The sequence below is a fragment of the Cydia splendana genome, chromosome 20 (assembly GCF_910591565.1).
Source record: "Cydia splendana chromosome 20, ilCydSple1.2, whole genome shotgun sequence".
Lineage (NCBI taxonomy): Eukaryota > Metazoa > Arthropoda > Insecta > Lepidoptera > Tortricidae > Cydia > Cydia splendana.
In genome coordinates this window covers 10,154,665-10,175,167 of record NC_085979.1, presented here as the reverse complement: position 1 = coordinate 10,175,167, position 20,503 = coordinate 10,154,665, and the positions used below count along the sequence as shown (strand labels likewise).

The 20,503-nt window shown below is 37.9% G+C and overlaps 1 protein-coding gene and 1 long non-coding RNA gene across 2 annotated transcripts in view; one reads left to right on the top strand and one right to left on the bottom strand.

Annotated features, from left to right (window-relative positions):
* The window catches only part of LOC134800825 (sister chromatid cohesion protein PDS5 homolog B), a 61,207-nt gene extending 42,071 nt beyond the window's left edge, over positions 1 to 19,136 (top strand). The window contains exons 18-19 of the mRNA XM_063773382.1: positions 11,681 to 11,776; positions 15,474 to 19,136. Of these exons, the coding sequence (XP_063629452.1) occupies positions 11,681 to 11,776; positions 15,474 to 15,575 (198 nt within the window). The 3' untranslated portion in view covers positions 15,576 to 19,136. The remainder of the gene's footprint in view (positions 1 to 11,680; positions 11,777 to 15,473) is intronic.
* Positions 19,137 to 19,280: 144 nt separating this feature from the next.
* On the bottom strand, positions 19,281 to 20,502 carry LOC134800862 (uncharacterized). The gene is made up of 2 exons (XR_010145566.1): positions 19,905 to 20,502; positions 19,281 to 19,495 (listed from the first exon to the last, which is right to left on the bottom strand). It is a non-coding gene; the product is annotated as an uncharacterized LOC134800862 (long non-coding RNA).
* Position 20,503: the final 1 nt, after the last annotated feature.

Genomic DNA, 20,503 nt, shown 5'->3' with positions numbered 1-20,503 from the left:
GAGTTTCCCCAAATAATAATACCGTATCGAAGAACAGATGCGACATAACCATGGTAGGCTGTTAGAGCAGTGGATTCGTCTGCTACCCTCCTCAATCTTTTTAGAGCAAATACAAATCGACTCAGCCTGTTGCAGATAGATGCTACTTGTTGCTTCCAATTTAAATACCTATCAATAGTGATCCCCAAAAAATGTACCTGGTCGCAGCCGTTTATAAGTTGACCTTTACAGTCTATTTTTAGTGAGGCTCGTTGCGTTTTATAATTTGAAAATTGCACCCAGTTTGTCTTATTTACATTCATTGTTAAATTATTATTAATTAACCAGTTATCGATGTCATAAACAGCATTGTTTATCAAATTTTCAAATGTATTAGTCATGTCTAAGTCTGGTATAATGATTGATAGGTCATCTGCATACATAACAACTTGATGTGTTGTTGCGTGAGGAATATCGTTAACGTAGAGAACGAAAAGTAGCGGTCCTAGAACGCTACCTTGGGGCACGCCTCTCATAGTAGTTTGAAACGACGACCTGTATTGAGTTAATTCATTGTTACAATTTAGTCTACTTATTTCGACACATTGCCTACGATTAGATAAATATGACTTGATCCATTCAGAAGCGTTTCCACGAATACCATAATGTTCACACTTTTTTAATAATATTGAATGGTCCACAAGGTCGAACGCCTTAGACATGTCAAAGAATACTGCTACTACTGACTTTTTCTTGTCGATAATGCCTGTAACGCTACTAACTAAAGAATAAGCGGCATGAGTTGTCGACTTACCCTTTACAAATCCGTTTTGTTCCTTCGCTAGTATATTATGTTTTTCTACAAACTTTACGATCCTATCTCGCATAACCCTCTCAAATACTTTAGAAAGAATAGGGACTAAAGTTATGGGCCGATAGTTATCGAGTAGTTTCTTATCTGCTTTTTTGAATAAAGGTTTAACCACAGATTTTTTCAGTTCTTCTGGAAATATACCATGCACAAGAGATTGGTTAATGAGATGAGTCAATATGGACTTTATTTCATACACAACATACTTTAAGACATGAGTAGATATGGCATCAATACCAACCGACGCCGTATTACGCAAGGTTTTAATGATGCTTACTATTTCGTCTTCTGTGCAGGGATTTAGAAATAAACTATTACTTACACCACCCTTATCTATTAAGGCGTGTCTGTTGGTCGAGGCAGAAGTGTTGTTGGTTACATTAATAAAGTAGTTATTAAAGGCCTCCGTTATTCCCTGTGCATCATTAATGCTTACTGCGCCTGTTTGTATATCTTCTATACATTCAACTACCTTTGTAATATCGTTTTTGTCTTTAATTACATCCCAGGCAGCTTTGCCTTTGTTATTTGCAGTTAGGACATATCTTTTATTAACATTTTTATCTACACACATATCATAAACTCTCTATGATGACTTCAAAATCCGTAAATAATGGCCCACATTACGATAAACTGTTTTGTTACAGCAAATTTCTTATCTGTGAAAATGTGGTAATAGCTTCATTACTATATCAAAATCGATTTGGTAATGAAATTCAAATTTCGAACATCTCTGAAAAAAAAAGCAATTTGATTTGACCCCTATTCTAATATCAGTCGAGATGACGTTTTATTCGAAATCAAATGTCAATTGCATACAATATTGACAAATCTCGCTTGTAAGTTGGTATCGGACGATATGGTAATCGACCCCGACTCTAGTTTGTCTCTGAATTAAAAAAAAAACTACGGATGCGTGACATGCGTGAAAAAAGTTTTCATTTGCCGCCATTTGACGTACAGTTTATCTTTTAATTAGTTTGTAGTAAAAAATAATTTGTTTTGTTGTTTTTAAAGTAACTATAACAAAAGTTTCGTGTAAAATGTGCGATAATAGTACATTATTGTCGAGGCTCGGAAGTAGCTACTTGCAGGCTGAGGATTCGTATTAAACGGACGACCTTGGGAGTCCGTTTAATTGAATCCGAAGCCAGCAAGTAGCCTTCCAGCCGAGTCATATATAGTGCTTTTCTCAAAAATGGTGCAAGAAATATAAATATAATAAAAATATTTTACAAAAGCAACGTTCTTACGTAAATATTTTCACAGAAAAAAGTAGAAACAATTAGCTTTGCCGCCTGTTTATTTTTTTTATTAAAAAGTAGAAGTGTATTTTTCTGCCGAAAATACGCCAAGCTATTTGAGACAGCTAAATAGTTGCGGTACCAACATTATAATTATAAGTATGTACTATCATCTGTTTGGCTGTTTATTGGGCCTGTGCCTTCATTTGATATGGCCATTTCAACTTTTAAAAAGTTTGGAACACGACAAATAATGGAATTTGTATGCAACATTGCAGTCCCAAAATCGAGACTGCAATGTTTTTAACTTTTTAATTTTTGACTGACCATAAACTACGCGCTTCGCGACCAACTTTTTAAACGGCAAAGTCGACTTTGCCGTCCATTTTTGAGAAAAGATATTTCGGAGACGCCATCTCATATCCGCGAGTTCCGCCAGAGAGGAAAGTGCCCCAATGTCGGTTGTAATATAAGGTTAGTGAATATATCATAGAAAGTTTATAATATGTGTGTAGATAAAGCAGTGTATGTAACTGTACATAATGAGGCATTAAAACACTCGTGTGATACTATTATGAAACTCATTTCATTCGTTTCATAAACCCACACTCGTATTTTAATGCCTTTCATTATGTAGCAGTCACATAAACTACTATTTTGCGATTGTGCTATGCATCTCTTTAGCAGTTTTGTGTATCGCTTGTATTGTGTCTTGTTATGTAGCTCGTCCTCGTCCTTAAAAAAGCATCGAGATTTCAGAAGTCTTTTTGTTTTACATGACTTCTTTATACCTGTACTAAGCCACCTAGGTTTCGAATTGTTTGACTGTATTTTAATCCTTTTATTTGGAAAACATAATTCATAAAACCTGCAGAATTCATTATGAAATACGGAAAAGGCTGTACTAAAGTCTGATTCGTTAAACACTTCATGCCAACTTAAACTATTTAAACATTCTTTAAATTTATTTATATTTTCTTGATTGTAGTCCTTAGTGTATATATACCAATAATCAATATCCAGTTTTTTGTAATCGCTTAAAAACTCTAAAGTTTGACAAGTATCATGATCAGAAAGGTGCAAAGTATGTACCCTCCCTACTACCTTTTCTACATTACTAGCAAATAAACCAAGACAAGCGTTTTGTCTGGTAGGAACCTTGATATTTACTTGCAACTTGAAAGTATGCAGCAGATTTATAAAATTTACAGTAGCATAATTTTCCTTTAGAATATTTATGTTCAGGTCTCCAGTGAGTATTATATTCTTTTTCGATGATAATTTAAGTAGCAATGTTTCTAGCTTATCATAGAAAATTCCTAGATTATTAGCTGTATTACCAGGAATGCGGTAAATGCAAATGATTACTGTTTTCAAACTAGGTATTTCTATCCCGCAGCATTCAAACATTTTTTCTTGGCAGAGTTCCTTACAGAATAAAATTGGCTTAGAATCAATATTTCTACGGGTAAGGATACATACGCCACCGCGCTTTTTATTGCTTCTTGAAAAAGACGAAGCCAATTTATATCCTTTGAGGAATATGTTTCCCTCACAGCCTCTTTTGACAAAAGTTTCTGAGAAACATAAAACGTCCAGGGCCACTCCCTGGTCAGAAAAATCATTTATGCAAGTTTCAATAAGACTAAGTTTGTTATTAAGGCCCTGTATATTCTGATGGAATATAGTGACATTTCTTTTAATATTTCTAGTGCTAATAATTCCCAAATTATCTATTTGATCTGGTGATTGTTTATTTAATGTTATTTGTGGTATATCTATTTGTTCATCAACGAAAAAATTCTTTGGTTTCATTTAGTGTCATTCTTTGGAAATAATATGGTATCGTTCCCTTTTTTATGAAAGTTGTTGCGCTTTCACTGTCAATAGTGTTGGTTTTTAAGGGTTGCTTTGAGCGTAATTGGTTTTTTGCCTTATTTGTAAAATTTAGGAATTGTGATTTGTACTCTGCATAATCTATAGTGATGTTTATTGCCTTGCATATGTTCGTTAGATAACCGCTTCTAGATGTGTAGTATCGATTACATTCTACCAGCTTACAATTGTGGAAATTTTGGGAAATGAATCTAATATTTTTATTGAGTCGTGCTACGTCTAGAAACTTACTTTCAGACACCGAAAGTACAAAAACATATTTTAAATGTGACAATTTAGCTAATGCTGTACTTAAGTTAATATTAAATCTAAATGGATTAGTATCGTGACTTCCAACTCCCAATATTACCACGTCCTCTATTGTTGCTGATTCCTTGATCTGGTCGCAGTTCTTGAGGACCACACCAGAGTCGCCGTTGGGCATAATTAGAGCGCTTGGTTGGTACGAGGGGCGTTCAAAATATTCTCGGTATTGATATCTTACAACCTCTTCTTAAATTTCTTTCGTTACTGGCCGCTAAGGTTTATTCATTGACATTAAAAAAAAATATAATTGGAACCGAGATGTTCTTTTGTTTTTCTGCAATTGCTGAACAAACATGAACATCATGTGCGAATTGACAATGTTAACTAAATTAGAACATCAATGCGTCATAAGATTCTCGACAAAACAGGGTAAAAATCAAAAAACCATAAAAGAGGAAATGGATTGTGTTTACCGTGAGTCTGCTCCTTCTCTATCTACCATTCAAAAGTGGTCAAGCGAATTTAAACGTGGAAGGGAGAGTATTGAAGATGACCCTAGACCTGGTCGGCCTGTAGTAGCTACTTCACAAGAAAATATTGATAAAGTGGAAAAACTTATATTGGAAGATGGTCGAGTGAAGGTAAAATCTATAGCTCAAGTAACCAATCTTTCTATTGGTATCGTACATGATATTATCCATGACCATCTTAATATGTCAAAAGTAAGTGCAAGATGGGTTCCGCGAATGCTGACTCGGCTTCAAAAAGACATGCGTGTAGCGTGTTGTTCCGATGTTATTGACCTGTGCGGTGAAAATCCTAATGAGGTGCTGCAAAGAATAGTTACTGGAGATGAAACCTGGGTTCATCATTATGACCCAGAGAGTAAACAAGAGTCCATGCAGTGGCACATTAAGGGTTCAGCTCATCCCAAAAAGTTCAAGGTCGTCCCTTCAGCTGGCAAGGTCATGGCCACGATATTTTGGGATTGTGAAGGAATATTACTAATCGATTATAAAGAAAAAGGTGTAAATATCACACGACAGTACTACGCTAACATTCTACGTCAATTAAAGGATGCAATCAAAGAAAAGAGGCGAGGAAAGTTAACCAAAGGTGTTCTGCTTCTGTGTGACAACGCCCCCGTCCATACTGCTCATATTGCCAAGGCAGCTATTGTTGAATGTGGGTTTGAAACTGTTACTCACCCACCGTATAGTCCGGACTTAGCCCCCAGCGACTTCTTTTTGTTCCCCAATCTTAAAAAGGATCTGCGTGGAATTTTTTTTTCTGACGATGAAGAGCGCTATTACATTTCGGCGTTGAGCGAGTTTAGGTATTTTACGCGCTGCGGCAGGCCGTGCGAGCTCAGTACGCCGATCCCTTCTACCACACTCGCACTACAATGATGGATTAAACATTCTTGATCCTTCGCGAAGCATATTGAAATCAACCATAACAACACTAACTGTACTTAACTTTTAAAGTTCTAAAACTGTTATTTGGTAAGAACGAAAATACTAAATGCAGTGCAAATGTACATAGGGGCTGTTCATAAATTACGTCATCTATTTTTGACGATTTTTGACCCCCCCCACCCCTCAAATCATCCAAAAATCAAGCTTCGGATGAATCTGTTTCCTCCTACGTCATGTTACCATCATCCGATGTCCAGACCCCCCCACTCCTCCCATTTGAAACGACGTAATTTATGAATAGCCCCATACTTGTACTTATGAAGGTATATTACTCGAAAGAAATTATAGGTACCTACTCGCTTATTTACATGTTTCGTCATTGCATTTGGTACCTATAGGTTGTAAAGTTTGTATCAACGAGGGTTTAAAAACGAACTGGTACTGAGGATCTGATGATGATTAAGGTGGTCACGGATACCAATCAACCATGTAGTAACATGATTAGGCTCGTTTGATTCGTCTCAACAAGATCTTTGACACTGAAGATACACAGGGTCTGATGATGGAGCTTGAAGGTGGCCACGGGTACCAGTCTATCATGTAACTAAACAACTTCGTGTTTGGGCTCGTTTGATTCGTCTCAACAAGATCTTTGACACAAGACAGTACTCAGGGTCTGATGATGGAGCTGGAAGGTACCATTACCAATCAACCATGCAACTAAACCACATCGTGTTTAGGATCGTTTGATTCGTCTCAACAAGATCTTTGACACTAGGTGATACTCAGAGTCTGATGTTGGAGCCGGAAGGTGGTCACCGGTACCAATCAACCATGCAACTAAACCATTTCGTGTTTAGGCACGTTTTATTCATCTCAACAAGATCTTTGACACAAGGTAGTACTCAGGGTCTGATGATGGAGCGCGAAGGTGGCGACGGGTACCTGTCTGTCATCATCAGCTCCATCATCAGACCCTGAGTAGTATCTTGTGTCAAACATCTTATTGCGACGAATCAAACGAGACCAAACACGAAGTGGTTCAGTTACATGGTAGACTGGTACCCGTGGCCACAGTCCAGCTCCATCATCAGACCCTGAGTACTAACTTGTGTCAAAGATCTTGTTGCGACGAATCGAACGAAGCCAAACACGAAGTGGTTTAGTTGCATGGTTGATTGGTACCGGTGACCACCTTCCGGATCCATCATCAGACCCTCAGTACTACCTTGTGTCAAAGATCTTGTTGCGACAAATCAAACGAGCCCAAACACGAAGTGGTTCAGTTACATGGTAGACTGGTACCCGTGGCCACAGTCCAGCTCCATCATCAGACCCTGAGTACTAACTTGTGTCAAAGATCTTGTTGCGACGAATCGAACGAAGCCAAACACGAAGTGGTTTAGTTGCATGGTTGATTGGTACCGGTCACCACCTTCCGGATCCATCATCAGACCCTCAGTACTACCTTGTGTCAAAGATCTTGTTGCGACAAATCAAACGAGCCCAAACACGAAGTGGTTCAGTTACACGGTAGACTGGTACCCGTGGCCACCTTCCAGCTCCATCATCAGATCCTGAGTACTATCTTGTGTCCAAGGTCTTGTTGAGACGAATCAAACGAGCCTAAACACGAAGTGGTTTAGTTGCATGGTTGATTGGTACCGGTGACCACCTTCCGGCTCCAACATCAGACCCTGAGTACTATCTTGTGTCAAAGATCTTGTAGAAACGAATAAAACGAGCCTAAACACGAAGTGGTTTAGTGGCATGGTTGATTGGTACCGGTGACCACCTGCCGGCTCCATCATCAGACTCTGAGTACTATCTTGTGTCAAAGATCTTGTTGAGACGAATCAAACGAGCCTAAACACGAAGTGGTTTAGTTGCATGGTTGATTGGTACCGGTGACCACCTTCCGGCTCCATCATCAGACCCTGAGTATTATCTTGTGCCAAAGATCTTGTTGAGATGAATCAAACGAGCCCAAACACGAAGTGGTTTAGTTGCATGGTTGATTGGTACCGGTGACCACCTTCCGGCTCCATCATCAGACCCTGAGTACTATCTTAAGTCAAAGATCTTGTTGAGACGAATAAAACGAGCCTAAACACGAAGTGGTTTAGTTGCATTGTTGATTGGTACTGGTGACCACCTTCCGGCTCCATCATCAGACCCTGAGTACTATCTTGAGTCAAATAAATACATATAGAATGTCAGGTCGTTTCAAATATTTTTAATCCTGTCCGGTAGTTTATTAAACTGTACCATTATAAATTATAATACTATAAAAACGGTGCTAGGATCAAAGTCTCTCGTTGCGGTTTACACGCACACAGTATAGCGTTTTACACGGCGCCCGCCGCACACAATGATAAAAAACCTCGTCGTCGCCGTTGAAAATGTGCGGAGCCGACCGACACACGTCCTGCCTCTACAAGCTTTGCCGCGGCACTGAGCTGGCGCAGCGCGCGTCATCGGTAATATAGAGTAGTTTTCAAAAAATTGCCAAAAAAATATAGTAGAATTTCATAAACACTAATGTATACCAACAGTATAAGCAAACGTTGCAGATTGCTTGAGTATGAAAATGACTTCGATATTAAGTAGATTTTCGTAGGAATTGACACTTGTTTCGGAGAGAAAATCGAGTTCGTTTTACTTTGATTTTCTCTTTCTCAAAGGTATGTAGGAAAAATATAGTTTGATATGCCTAAAGTACAGGGTATTAGTAATACAAAATAGCCAGGTTTAGCAGAGTAAAATTCTCAACATTTCCAAATAAGAGCTCGCCATTCAGTGCTTCACGGGGTTTTTCGGAAACGACCATCAGAAAAAAAATCATTACTAATTTAATAAGTCCTTTTTCTAATATTTACAACGATATTTATAAAGATAAGAAGACGCTTTTACTGGAACAAGTACTCATTGTTTCTAATAATGAGCGCAAAGTCCTGAATTTCGTCGACTAGTATCATCAATTTTGCATTATTTCGACTTTTCTTGTAAGAGCGCTCTGAAGCATTGAAGGCTGCAGTGGAGGAGCATTTTTACACCAAAGATAAAAAATATTTTTATGAGGGATTAAAAAAAAAAATTGATCGATCTTTTAAGGGGATTAACATAGGGGGGGAGTATATTGAAAAATAAAAATATCAAACTTTTCGTACTTGTTTGTTTTCATTCTCATACCGAGAATATTTTGAACACCCCTCGTAGTTGTCGTTCCAATTTCCTGTCCTGGTGTTTAGTAGAGCTGCAGATAAGCCAAGAACTTGTTCGTCACCGAGAATATATATTCGGTGCTTGTTTTCTATATTTTTTTCTTCTTGCGGTGAAATTAAGTCTAGTTTAGGACCGTGTGAATCTTCAGTGGGTACTATTTGTGGGGATTCTAGTTTCAGTGATAAGAACTCTATGTGTTTTTTCAGCTTAATGATCTCAATATCTGCGATTTTCAGCTGGTTCTCCAATTCTGTTATCCTTATTTGTAAATTACGCACTTTTTCCGAATGCTTACGAGTATCTGTGTCAATATGCTGAGGGGCTACTGGCGACGATGATATTGAGCTTCCCTTTGAGGCTAATGAGAGCCGTTTTCTTTTTGTGTAGCTAGTATTTTCCTTATTATCTGGTGACGATGTGAGGCAAAGTGTTTGCAATAATTTATTTTCCTTCGTCAATTTCTCTATTTGTCTTCGGAGTTCACTATTTTCCAAAATCTGATTATCCAACTCATTCTGTGTACTATTTAATGAAGCAGTGATATGCGATATTTTTTCTTGCATTTCCTTCAATGAGTCGCTGTCAATTAATGATCTATCCAGACTTTTTGATAAAAAATTCGGTGACACAATTGACGTATCTGAACCATCCTTTTCACTTTCCAAATGAGAATGAGAATCTATCAGTGGGCTACACGGTGTGCTCTCTAGGGTAGAATGTAAATCCCCCATACTATAAAGAGTCGTGTTTATTGTACTGTCCGTGGTGGGAGAATTACGTGAGGTATGTAATAAGTCTGTAGTAGGTATATTTTCTGTAGTAGGCAAAAAGTTCGTGGTATGCAAAACTTGCGAATTCGATAAATCGTTCAAAGTAGGTATAGTGTTACTAGAGGGAATGGTTTCACTATCCAGCAGGTCCAGAAGCGGGGAAGCCGTTTTCGGGGTTAAGTTTTCTGTCTCGCTCCGTTCTGAAGTAGCCGGCTGGTTTGCCGGTTTAGGTGCCAGTTTAGTATAATTTTTACGAGCATTGTCCCTTTTCCTGAGTGTTATATTTGATTGTACAGGTGATGTTTTTTTTGTTGGCTGACATGATTTGCATTTCCACTTATTACGGGATTCTGTGGTCATAAGGCGATATAGCTTCTCTGAGAGCCCTGCGCAATCGAACTCATACCGGTTTTGGCAGATTGAGCAGAGTGATGTGCATTTAATGTCTACTGTTTTTTTACATTTGAAGCATAGTACATGTTCTGCCGCCTTACGGCCGCTGTGTGTTGGTTTTATATTCAATTTTTCAGACATATTTCTTACTTATACAGTTTTCTTACAGTAATAAAAATATTTAAATCATTCAAGTTCCCGCAGTTAGCAGCTATCGCCCGTATAGCAATAGTAATAGGGTAACTAATCGTATGCTAGTGGGTGTCCCCGCACTGTCTAGGTGTTGTTTGTTAATTGTCGTAGTATAAGTAGTATTTCTATATATCAACAGATGGCGCTTGTTGTTGATACTGTTTCAGTTATGTATAAATACGCTCGAATGACTATGGCAGTGTAGCAACACTGAGTTGTTTGCTTCAGGTTGGTACCAGTGAACACCTGTCACTGTCAATGCAACGTCCAATAGTGTTGAGTGAACAGCTGTTGTACCGTTATCTTATTTGGAGAACAATCAGTAATTTTTCCGTTTTATATTCAAAATATGTGTTTACTCAAAGTTCAAGGACAAAATAACTTCTCACCTTAAGTATATCGTTCAGTGCGTGCCTCAAAATCACTGTTGGAATGTTGTTACTGGTGGTATGTATCTTGCTTATGTTCTTTGGTGCACTTTCACTCGTTTTAAGCGTGTTTATGTAATATTCCGCAATTAAAATTATACGACGATCTCTCCATAGTTGTTTACTTGGCTAGGGTTGCCAGGTCGATGAAACTTTCAGGTGCTATATTTTTGTATTATTTCCATATATTATTTTAATATCCACATTATTGTGATAAATTGCTCATTTGCTATCTATTTTACTAGATTTTGTTATAAAATTCAACATGTGTCATCATCCCTATTAAGTCTCACTCTCTCATTAAGCAAAATGTGAAAAATACTCCCTTACGATATCGAATCATGCGTACGGCGATAGGTTTCATTCTGCTGGACTTTTCTGAGGATCCTAAGACCTATTTTCGATTGACCAAATATTAATCTTTTGAACGCCAAACGGCGCATCCATTTGCCGTGCCACTGACGCCACGGGGGTAAAATTTAGTTTTGTGAAAAATGCCAACCTAAAAGTGGGGTGTTTTTCAGTAGATTTTCATCAAAAAACGATCGACGTCAAATGCCGTCTTTGGCGTCGTTGTCACGATTTTGCGTTTACGTCAATTGCTGTCTGTGGCGTTCAAAAGGTTAATATAGTAAGATACACCTTTATAAATCAGAGTTGGCTATCCCGCAATGATATTTAATTTCATTATAAAGCATAGGGCTAAATTTTGTTTGATTTCTGCCGCCATCCTATGCCAATGGGCTACTTTCCTACTAGTGAAATCAGCTTCTTTTTTAGAACTGTCAAAACGATTTGCTAATATGAAATTTATATGAAAACGCGACGTCACAGTCAACTCACCTACTTTTTATACTTCCATCCGATTTATTAAATAGAAATTGTGTTTAAAAATAACTGCTATCTATGTTTTTCTAATAATGATCTGGTGCTTTATTTCGTGCACGGTGTGAAATAATTTATTTTAAGTAGAGGAAAGTACCCAATTAAGCTTATGATATGACGTATCGATTTACAGTTCCAGCCCAAGAAGCCGATGACGGCAGAGGCGGCGCCGCGCGGCAAGAAGCGCTCGCGGCCCGCCACCGACAACATAGACACCAACGACGTCGAGGTAACACACTATCACATATTTGTTCTTTTTTTTTTCCTAGCCTATTTTGGTGTCCCACTGCTGGGCAAAGGCCTCCCCTCGTTTTCTCCACTCGACCCTGTCATCGGTATTTTCCCACCATTTGGGGTAGAATCCGTCCAAGTCGTCCCGCCATCTCCTTTGCTCTTATAATATTTAAAACTTTCGCGTATTGACTCATATTTATAGACGGTGTCTATCGCGAATTTATTTTATTACCTTTATTTACCGACGTTTCGTCACAGGTTTCACTGTACAATTAACATTATGTGTAGGTGGTTTGAAAATGTGATGTCTACCCCAAACTTTTTCATACACTTTTCGTCGGGTAGTACAAATCTTTGTTTTGACATTTTGCTGGGACATCAGTTAGCCGCGACCACGATCAGTGAAACCTGTGTCGAAACGTGGGTAAATAAAGGTAATAATAGTTATTTGTTTTACAAGGGGGCAAAGTTGTTGTTTAACCGCTCGTGCTAATATTGATACCCGAGCATGCGAAAGATTCCAAAATTGAACCACGAGCGTAGCGAGTGGTTTGAAAAATAGATCTTGAGCGTGGCGAGGGTTTCAAAGCACGAGGATTAAACAAAATTTGCGCCCGTGTGAAACACAAAATTCTTCACCGCACCAACCCGAAGCAAATATTAAATGTAAAATATCAAACAAAATCAAACCAAATCAAATTCAAATGAATGTTATTAAATATTTATCATCCAAAATCATCATTTAAAAGTCAATTCTACCAGCAAACATAAGAAAACAACTAAAAATTTGCATTTGATTACTTTGCCTCACATGTGAATTACTGATAGCAAAGTGCAACTTTGCTATCCGTTTTTGAAGTGCAAAGTAAGCCTTTCCGAGCTGGTGTGGTGAAAAATAAATTCGTTATAGACCCGTCTATAAATTTGAGTTAATATTTGTTCTTGCTAAGGGTTTTATTCCACCTTGTCCGAGATCTTGGTCCAATGTCCATTGCATCTCACTCTCTCATTGAGCAAAATGTGAGACGCAAATACAAATTGTACCAAGATATTGGACAAATAGAATACCATTCACCTATGAAATGTCAGCCGCATGTACGAGGGAAACGAGGCAGTTTAGTAACACGAGGCTGGCTATTCCCTATTGCGAGCTTCTAGTGCTATTCTCCAAATACGAACTATATTTATTAGGAATAGGGGGTTGGGAAATTGATGCATCAAGGCGGTTCGTTTACAAGTTTACAAAGGGCCTACCGGGAAACGCGAAATTTAAATTTCGATTTTCTTGTTTCGCGGTAGACCCTCAGATTGTGAACCCTATTAGATAATTTCCGTGGAACAAATAAGGCCCTGTACCGTGTACCGTGAACCGTTTGTTGCAAGCTGCCCCGCCCGCGCGCCGGCAGCCCGCAGGCGCGCGCGCCGCCCGGGGTCATTGACCTCAAGGTAACCCGAGCCCTGCCGTGCCCTGCGACTGTACTCTGTGTTGCATACTCTAAAGCTCGGTTTTCCTAGGATAGCGGTGCCGTCATATAGCGGCCGTCTCCATACTATAGTTCGTTTTTTTTAGCATTAGTGTCTTTTAATTTAAAAACGCTTTTTAAAAATCAGTAACTATTACTTATGAAAGCAGAAGAATATAAATGATCGTATTAGATTCATAAACGTTACATATTTACTGTGACTTATCTTTAAAACGTGTTTTTTCAATTAAAAGACACATCAAGATTGTTTACCTTTTTTCTAACGCTAAAAAAACGAACTATAAATAATACGGCTAAATATGGATGTCGTAGTATTTATATGGAGACGGCCGCTATATGGCGGCACCGCTATCCTAGGAAACCAGAGCATAAGGGCTCATTTAGACAATGCGAGAACTCGCATGCGAGTTTCATTACATTGCGGTTTTTGATTCGTCGGTTGAATTGGACGTAACCAACAGTCCACAATGTAACTAAAATCGCACGCGAGTTCGCGCGCCGTCTAAATCAGCCCTAATGATTGCCTGCCATGACATATTTCAGATTTTTGCTTCTTGCAATGTAGTGAATCTGCTTTTAATAGATTAATTATTTTATTTTTACTTTTATGACTTGTTAATTATTTTTTTACATCTACAATATTCGCTAGCGCGTGCGTAACTTACTTTCGATGCATCGTCTGGCTTGTACGCCATATTAGTGCAAGCGAAAAGTCGGTTTACGGACGATAATTTTGCGTGATAACTGTGAGGGGGCAGGTAGAGGAGCCTCACGGGGATGATGGGAATGAAAAGGCAGGATCCAGAGCGATGAGGGGTATTTATTATTTAAATAAAAAGGCACCTGTAACAATACAGGTTACGTGTTAACAGATAGGTATGTATAAAAACACTTTCGTAATTCAGAAGGTTAGAAATCAAATAACTTACAATATGTGCCTTGGTGATGATGTAGATATATATATCTGGAAGGTGTGCAGGGCCACAAAACGAGCACTATACTGAACTGCACGCACTTATGAATTATTACGTTTACTAATAAAAATCACACTTAAACGGTCGTGTTTAGAAACTTGGGAAGTACAGTCTGTTAGATTAAATGATGTTTATCGATCAGAGTATGTGATCGAACTGAAAATAAAAATCATTGAATGGAATTTGGAATAGGATTTGAATTTCAAAAGGGAATTTAGAATTTGTATGGTGCCAGAAATAGTATGAAGGTCGATAGTGTAACGCTTCGTTACACGCACCGTTACAATAACGTCATAAGAAAACATTAACATTACATTACGTAACGTTACTATGGAGATTTGTCCACAACGTTACCATGGAGATCTGTCCACAACGTGACACTTTTTCGTGCATGCTACCGGTGTTCATCGATTTATAAGACGTTATCACGTCAAAAAGTTACGCAGACGTTAGCGAATATGTCAATATCAAACTCGTGGTAAGGCTACTGATGTCGATAAAAGAAAATCTTATATCTTGTTGTGCCTTTTTTGTAGTGTTTTAGTATTGTTTTGTATGGACAAAGGTTCTTGGTCCAAATAATTCACCATACAAAACGATGTTATATTATATAGATATGGAAACCAAAAAACATTTAAGCATGGATTTGTAAATATGAATTTCACGTAGAGTTTATTGTAAGTTTTGTTTCTTGCATGTAATATTACTCGTGTCGATGTTTCTCGTGAAAAACTCACAAATGAAATCAAATCAATCATATACACGGCGGCAAAAAAATAACTGCATTCCTGTTGCCAGGAAGATTTTGGGATTACACTGAGCAACTTTTACTATGGGACCAACCTCGAAATCGCGAAAACAAAATTTACCCTCCCATATAAAATGGACCAGTCAAAATGTATGAAACAGCCGATTTTTTTTTTCGCGAATTCGGGGTTGGCCACATAGTGAAAGTTTCTCAGTGTAATCCCAAAACCTCGCTGGCAACGGGAATACACTTATTTTTTAGCCACCGTGTATTTTAGATAATATCATTATATTCCGAGCATAATTTGTAGGTACTCTTTTCGTACTTAATATTTTATAAAAACAATATTCAACGTCAAAATTTTATCATATTATACTTTCAGCCAGGGGCAGATTCAATTACCTACAATTTATGTTGTTTTTATTGAAGCCCTACAGTAATACTAATCTCGGTACCCACATTCTCATCGTAACATGTCCTTTCCAGCCATCGGAGGCGTCCGACACCCAGATCCAGCTGCCCGGCCTCGAGCACCCGCCCGAGACCGACGTGGACGAGCCGCCCGGCAAGCGACCCAACTCCGAGTGAACCACTTTCAACAAGATATTATACACGGACGGATAGAGGCATACTCATTTTGTACATTGACGGGGTAATGAGGCATTAAAAATGGTACTAGTTAAGCGGTGTTGGTGTTACGAATTCCAGCCAATTGTGCAGTCTAACGCAACTAGTTGCGACCAATACCGCGCAATGCGAACTCATCAACCAATCGCGCGCGTGATGCGAACTCATCAACCAATCGCGTTGTAGCGGTTTCACACCGCTGTACTGGCCCCTGACGTGCCTCATTATTATTGCCCGTTTAGCCAGTCCCTAGATATCTATGTCGATGATTTTGTACTTTTGGGGCATTCCATGAAATTGTCTACTGTTCGTCCCGTACAAACGCGAATTTTCTGAAGATTTACAGAAGAGTTTCCTTTTCTATGACAAATGGTCGAAAATATGCACAGAATAATAATCGCCTGCTTTAAATGCCGAAAAATAAGTCGCAACACAGGAAATAAAATGCGTTTGTACGGGACAGTCCGTGGAATGCTACTTTTACCCTTTGAACGACACGGTCGCCAAGTTTCCGACCAACCTGGCTGGTTTACCACCAAATTCCTTTGTGAACTAACCACCGACCAAGGCCAAGGCCACCCTTAAAAGCCGAACTACCGACCAAGGCCAAGGTGACCTTAACCCTTAAGCTTGGTTGGCTCTACATCATACTCTAAAATGTCACCCGTATGCGAGTGAGCCAATATAAATCTTACCTGAAAGTATATTACATTAGCAGCGTATAACACTTACACAATGTCATAGCGTTCTTGGCGCTGTGGGCTATGGGTACTACTCGTGACGATTTTTTGGCGTTCTTGGCATCAAAAGGGGACAATACTGGACAAAACTGGACTTGAGTAGCGTTGAAATTTTAAATGTGTACCATTTTTTCGATAAACTGTAAAATTTTGGGTGTTTTCTATGCAAAATCACTGGTATTGTATTATTTTAATAACAGAACAGTATTTTCAGTTTTTCATACTACAACAGGTATACTTGTTTTGTGATGCTCGATAAAAATATTCATAGAAATGTGTCTCAAAACTGTCTGATTGATAAATTAAACTAAATAAAATATTCGTGATTTTGCGTACTTAATACCCGAAATTTCTAATATAAAGTAGCAAATTGTTTTTTTTTCTGAATATAAGTTATATTTACGTTTTATGCCTAAACATATTGCGTTCAACATTGACCGATCACTCCAATGTTTGATTAAAGGCATGTATTAAACTAAAACGCGTATCCATAGGTGAAAGAAAATCTTGAAAAATGCCAGTGTATGTATTGTACAGTCCAGTGTAAAAATATGGGTGCACAGATCAAGAATATGTCCATATGCTCTTGTGTCAGCGGATTAAGACATATTATATGCACCCATATGCATTTGAGTATGTTATATGCACCCATATTTTGACATTTGACTGTACAAAATATTGAACCTGCCTACTGCCCAAATGCTTTTGATGTAGAAAAACTAATTCTACATAAATCAGAGCAATCATTTTAGTTTTTACAGCTGTGAATTATTCCCTCTTACTATTTGTTATTGTACCAGCGCCCACACTGTTAACAACTGACAGTTTGTACACCTTATTACATGGCATAAGACTGTGTCAAGGACAAACAATAATAGCTCTTTCGCTGCTACTCCTACTGAAAGATACATAAGACTATCCTGTTCGGTCACTTCCCCCCGCCTTTCATGCCAGATCCAGTTATATACTAGATTCATGCAATATAATAATATATTCATGATGTCCAATTTAAAACACTGCCAGGTGGTTTTCTTTTATAATACCTATTCTAGCGATTTCTTTTGTCGTGTTATAAGATCAAGGTTATGTCCAGTATTTTGGACGTTGTCGAATAAAACGCGATTAACACTACTATCCTGAATTGATACTGTGAAAAAGAAAGGATGATTTCGGCTTCTAACCTCGTAAGTCCCTTCGTGCTGGTACAAGTACAAATTAATATCGAGTTTTACTCTTATGAAAACTAGTGGCTCTGTGAGCTGTAGATCTTGCGTTAAGCCCAAAAAATGTAAGGTGAGGTGAGGTAAGACTAACATAGTTTTTAGTTAGCAAGAGGCAAGACAAACAGTATGAGGATTCCATACAAGTGATAGTCTTACCCCACCTCACCTTAACAATTTTAAATAAAATAAAACGATTGAAACTGATTATATCGCGTATATTGAATTCATACCACATCCCCCCGTACCCACCCGTTACCCACGATGTAAAGGGTTCGAAACGTCGGGATGTAGTATGAATTCAATATACGCGATATAATCCGTTTCAATAGTTTTACTTCATGAATAACTATCGCGGTAACCGAAGACAATTTGAAATACTTCGTTGAGCCATTATCACAGTGAACTAAAATGGTCAGGTGGCATAGACCATATTGGCGCGTAAGTCCTCTAAAATCCGCCATTTTGAACTTTTACCAAAAAACTAAATTCTATCTAACTACCAAACCTGCTCGCAAAATTTCACGAGAATCGGTTCAAAAATGCGACCGACAGAGGAGAACATCCGGACCTTCGATAGCATTTCTACCCAAGCTGAAATGGAGACCTTCGCTAACGCTCGGTCAATAAAAGAAAGTTCCAAATTCAAAAGCGCTTAAGTTTACGAGGTTAAATTTACCGTCTCGTCAGTATTCTGTATACGGGTAAATATAAATAAATCTAAAATTACCCCAAATGCCTATAGGGACCGTGCGCGTTGGAGGGTCTGCCATCTTGTGGCCTGAATCGGAAACATTATGTGCACATAGTGTACATTGCCAAAGCAAGTGCTACCATCTACCGTTCTTGTCGGTACGTTTCCTTGTGCATAGTAGATTCTGCCATCTTGTGGGCTACATCGGAAGCATAAACGACACATTTACGCCTCGCGCCAAAAATCTGACGGCTCCTATGCTGCCCCCTATAGTTCATGCACGGGGCCTATAGGAGCCATACTTATTTGCTCCATACCGATTAAGAGTGACTTTATATTGGAATGATATGTCAACATGTCTCAAATTGAGAGACGGATTCACAGAAACTTGGCATTTATATTATACGGAATAAAGCCGAGTTTCGACTGTCGAAAAATTGGATTTGTCCGAATAATTTATTTGATAGGTATTTAAAATGGTGTGTAATGAGCTTCTCATTCTTAAGAGATGAATAAATACATGTAATTTGTGTAAAGAATGACGAAAGACCAGGCAAGAATGGTACTATAGTTATTTTAATAGTCATTGGAAATTATACTTCTTATTATTCGGTTTATGTTATGTGACTGCAGCATTTATTTAGTTTGCTTTTTCTAAAAGTCATAGTAATAAAATTTGGGTTCCGATATAGCATTAATAACTGTAATTTCACAAACCATCAGTGTTACGTTTTAAAAACGCAAACTTTATGATGTTATGGACAATCATCAGAATCAGATATTTTCAACTACCTAAGCCCCTTAATGACTGCCAATCCTATTTAATGGGCCAAAATAATCGAAGTTTTTAGTAAATCTTGAACTGATTACTTAAATGTTAAGATGAATTTTGTCTATTTTCGGGATTATTCTATTTTAACTTTAACGTGTTCTAAGTTAAGGACATTACCGACATGTTATGTCATTATTATAACAGTATAATTTTGTTCTTTCTGAAGGACGTTCTTTTACATTTTTCATCACCATGTCCTAAGTTGACATTCGAAGGAGTGATATATGGATTAAGTCGAGTCTGTAATATAGAATTATAATCATAAGTTTTTAGACTTTAATACGTAAATATGTTTGCCCGTTGTTTTTAGTTTGTATTTACGGCTGATAGTTATCTGTTCATTTTCGTTACGAATTGACAAAATCTTAAATTTAAACAATTATGTTTTTACTATTCTGACTTAAGAGCCCATCAACGTGCACACTAGCGCCACTGCTAAATAATCGTGATTATTTAAATTTAACGAAAGATATTTAAAAAGGGGGGCCGCTACGTACTGTATTGTGTATACAATACACAATACATATGCAATACAATATGTGTGTTTTTAAGTACCTTTTGAATACATCAAACTAGTTTTTATGTTGCTGGATTCGTCGATCTATGAACTTAAAACAAAAACGGCCGTTTTAACTTTGGACGCATGGATTGACAAATCCAGCAACATAAAAACTAGTTTGATGTATTCAAAAGGTACTTAAATACACAATACAGTACGTAGCGGCCCCCTTTTTTAAATACCTGTCGTTAATTTTAAATAATCACGATTATTTAGCAGTGGCGCTAGTGTGCACGTTGATGGACTCTTAATTGTATCAATTATAAATCAGTTCGGACACTTCATGGACATCGCAGCTAGTTTAACTTATGAATTTTAAGTCTTACATTTTCTTCGTGATAATCTTACAAAATGTCCTTTTTGAAGAACTAGTAATCTTTTCGCCGCCGCGTCAATTAAGTAATAGTGTCATTAAGCCATGTCAAAAGTTGCACGTAAACAAACCTGACCAAAACCACGACTTGACATGAAGTCGTGGCGTGTGGGGTACGAAATGTACTGAACTGACTTTATATCGAGCCAATGGCGGCGAAAAGGTTAATTTCCTGGCTTCTGCTATAAAGATGTGTGTAATTTCTCGAAATCGTTTCACTTATTAATAAGTTTAATTTTAATATTTTTTAAAAGATTAACTCGGAAATATTCGTATGGAGATGAGTAATGTGTTGTAGTTAGGGACAGAATATTACAGTTCCTATCTAGTTAGGCTGTGTAGGTTTGTGGCATTTTTAAAGGGGCGAAAAGATTTATGTCAGAGCGAAAAGGACTAGAGTCAGTTTTTCAATGATCACAATGAATGTACCTGGGGCCGATTGCATAACAAACTACAACTAATATTACAAGC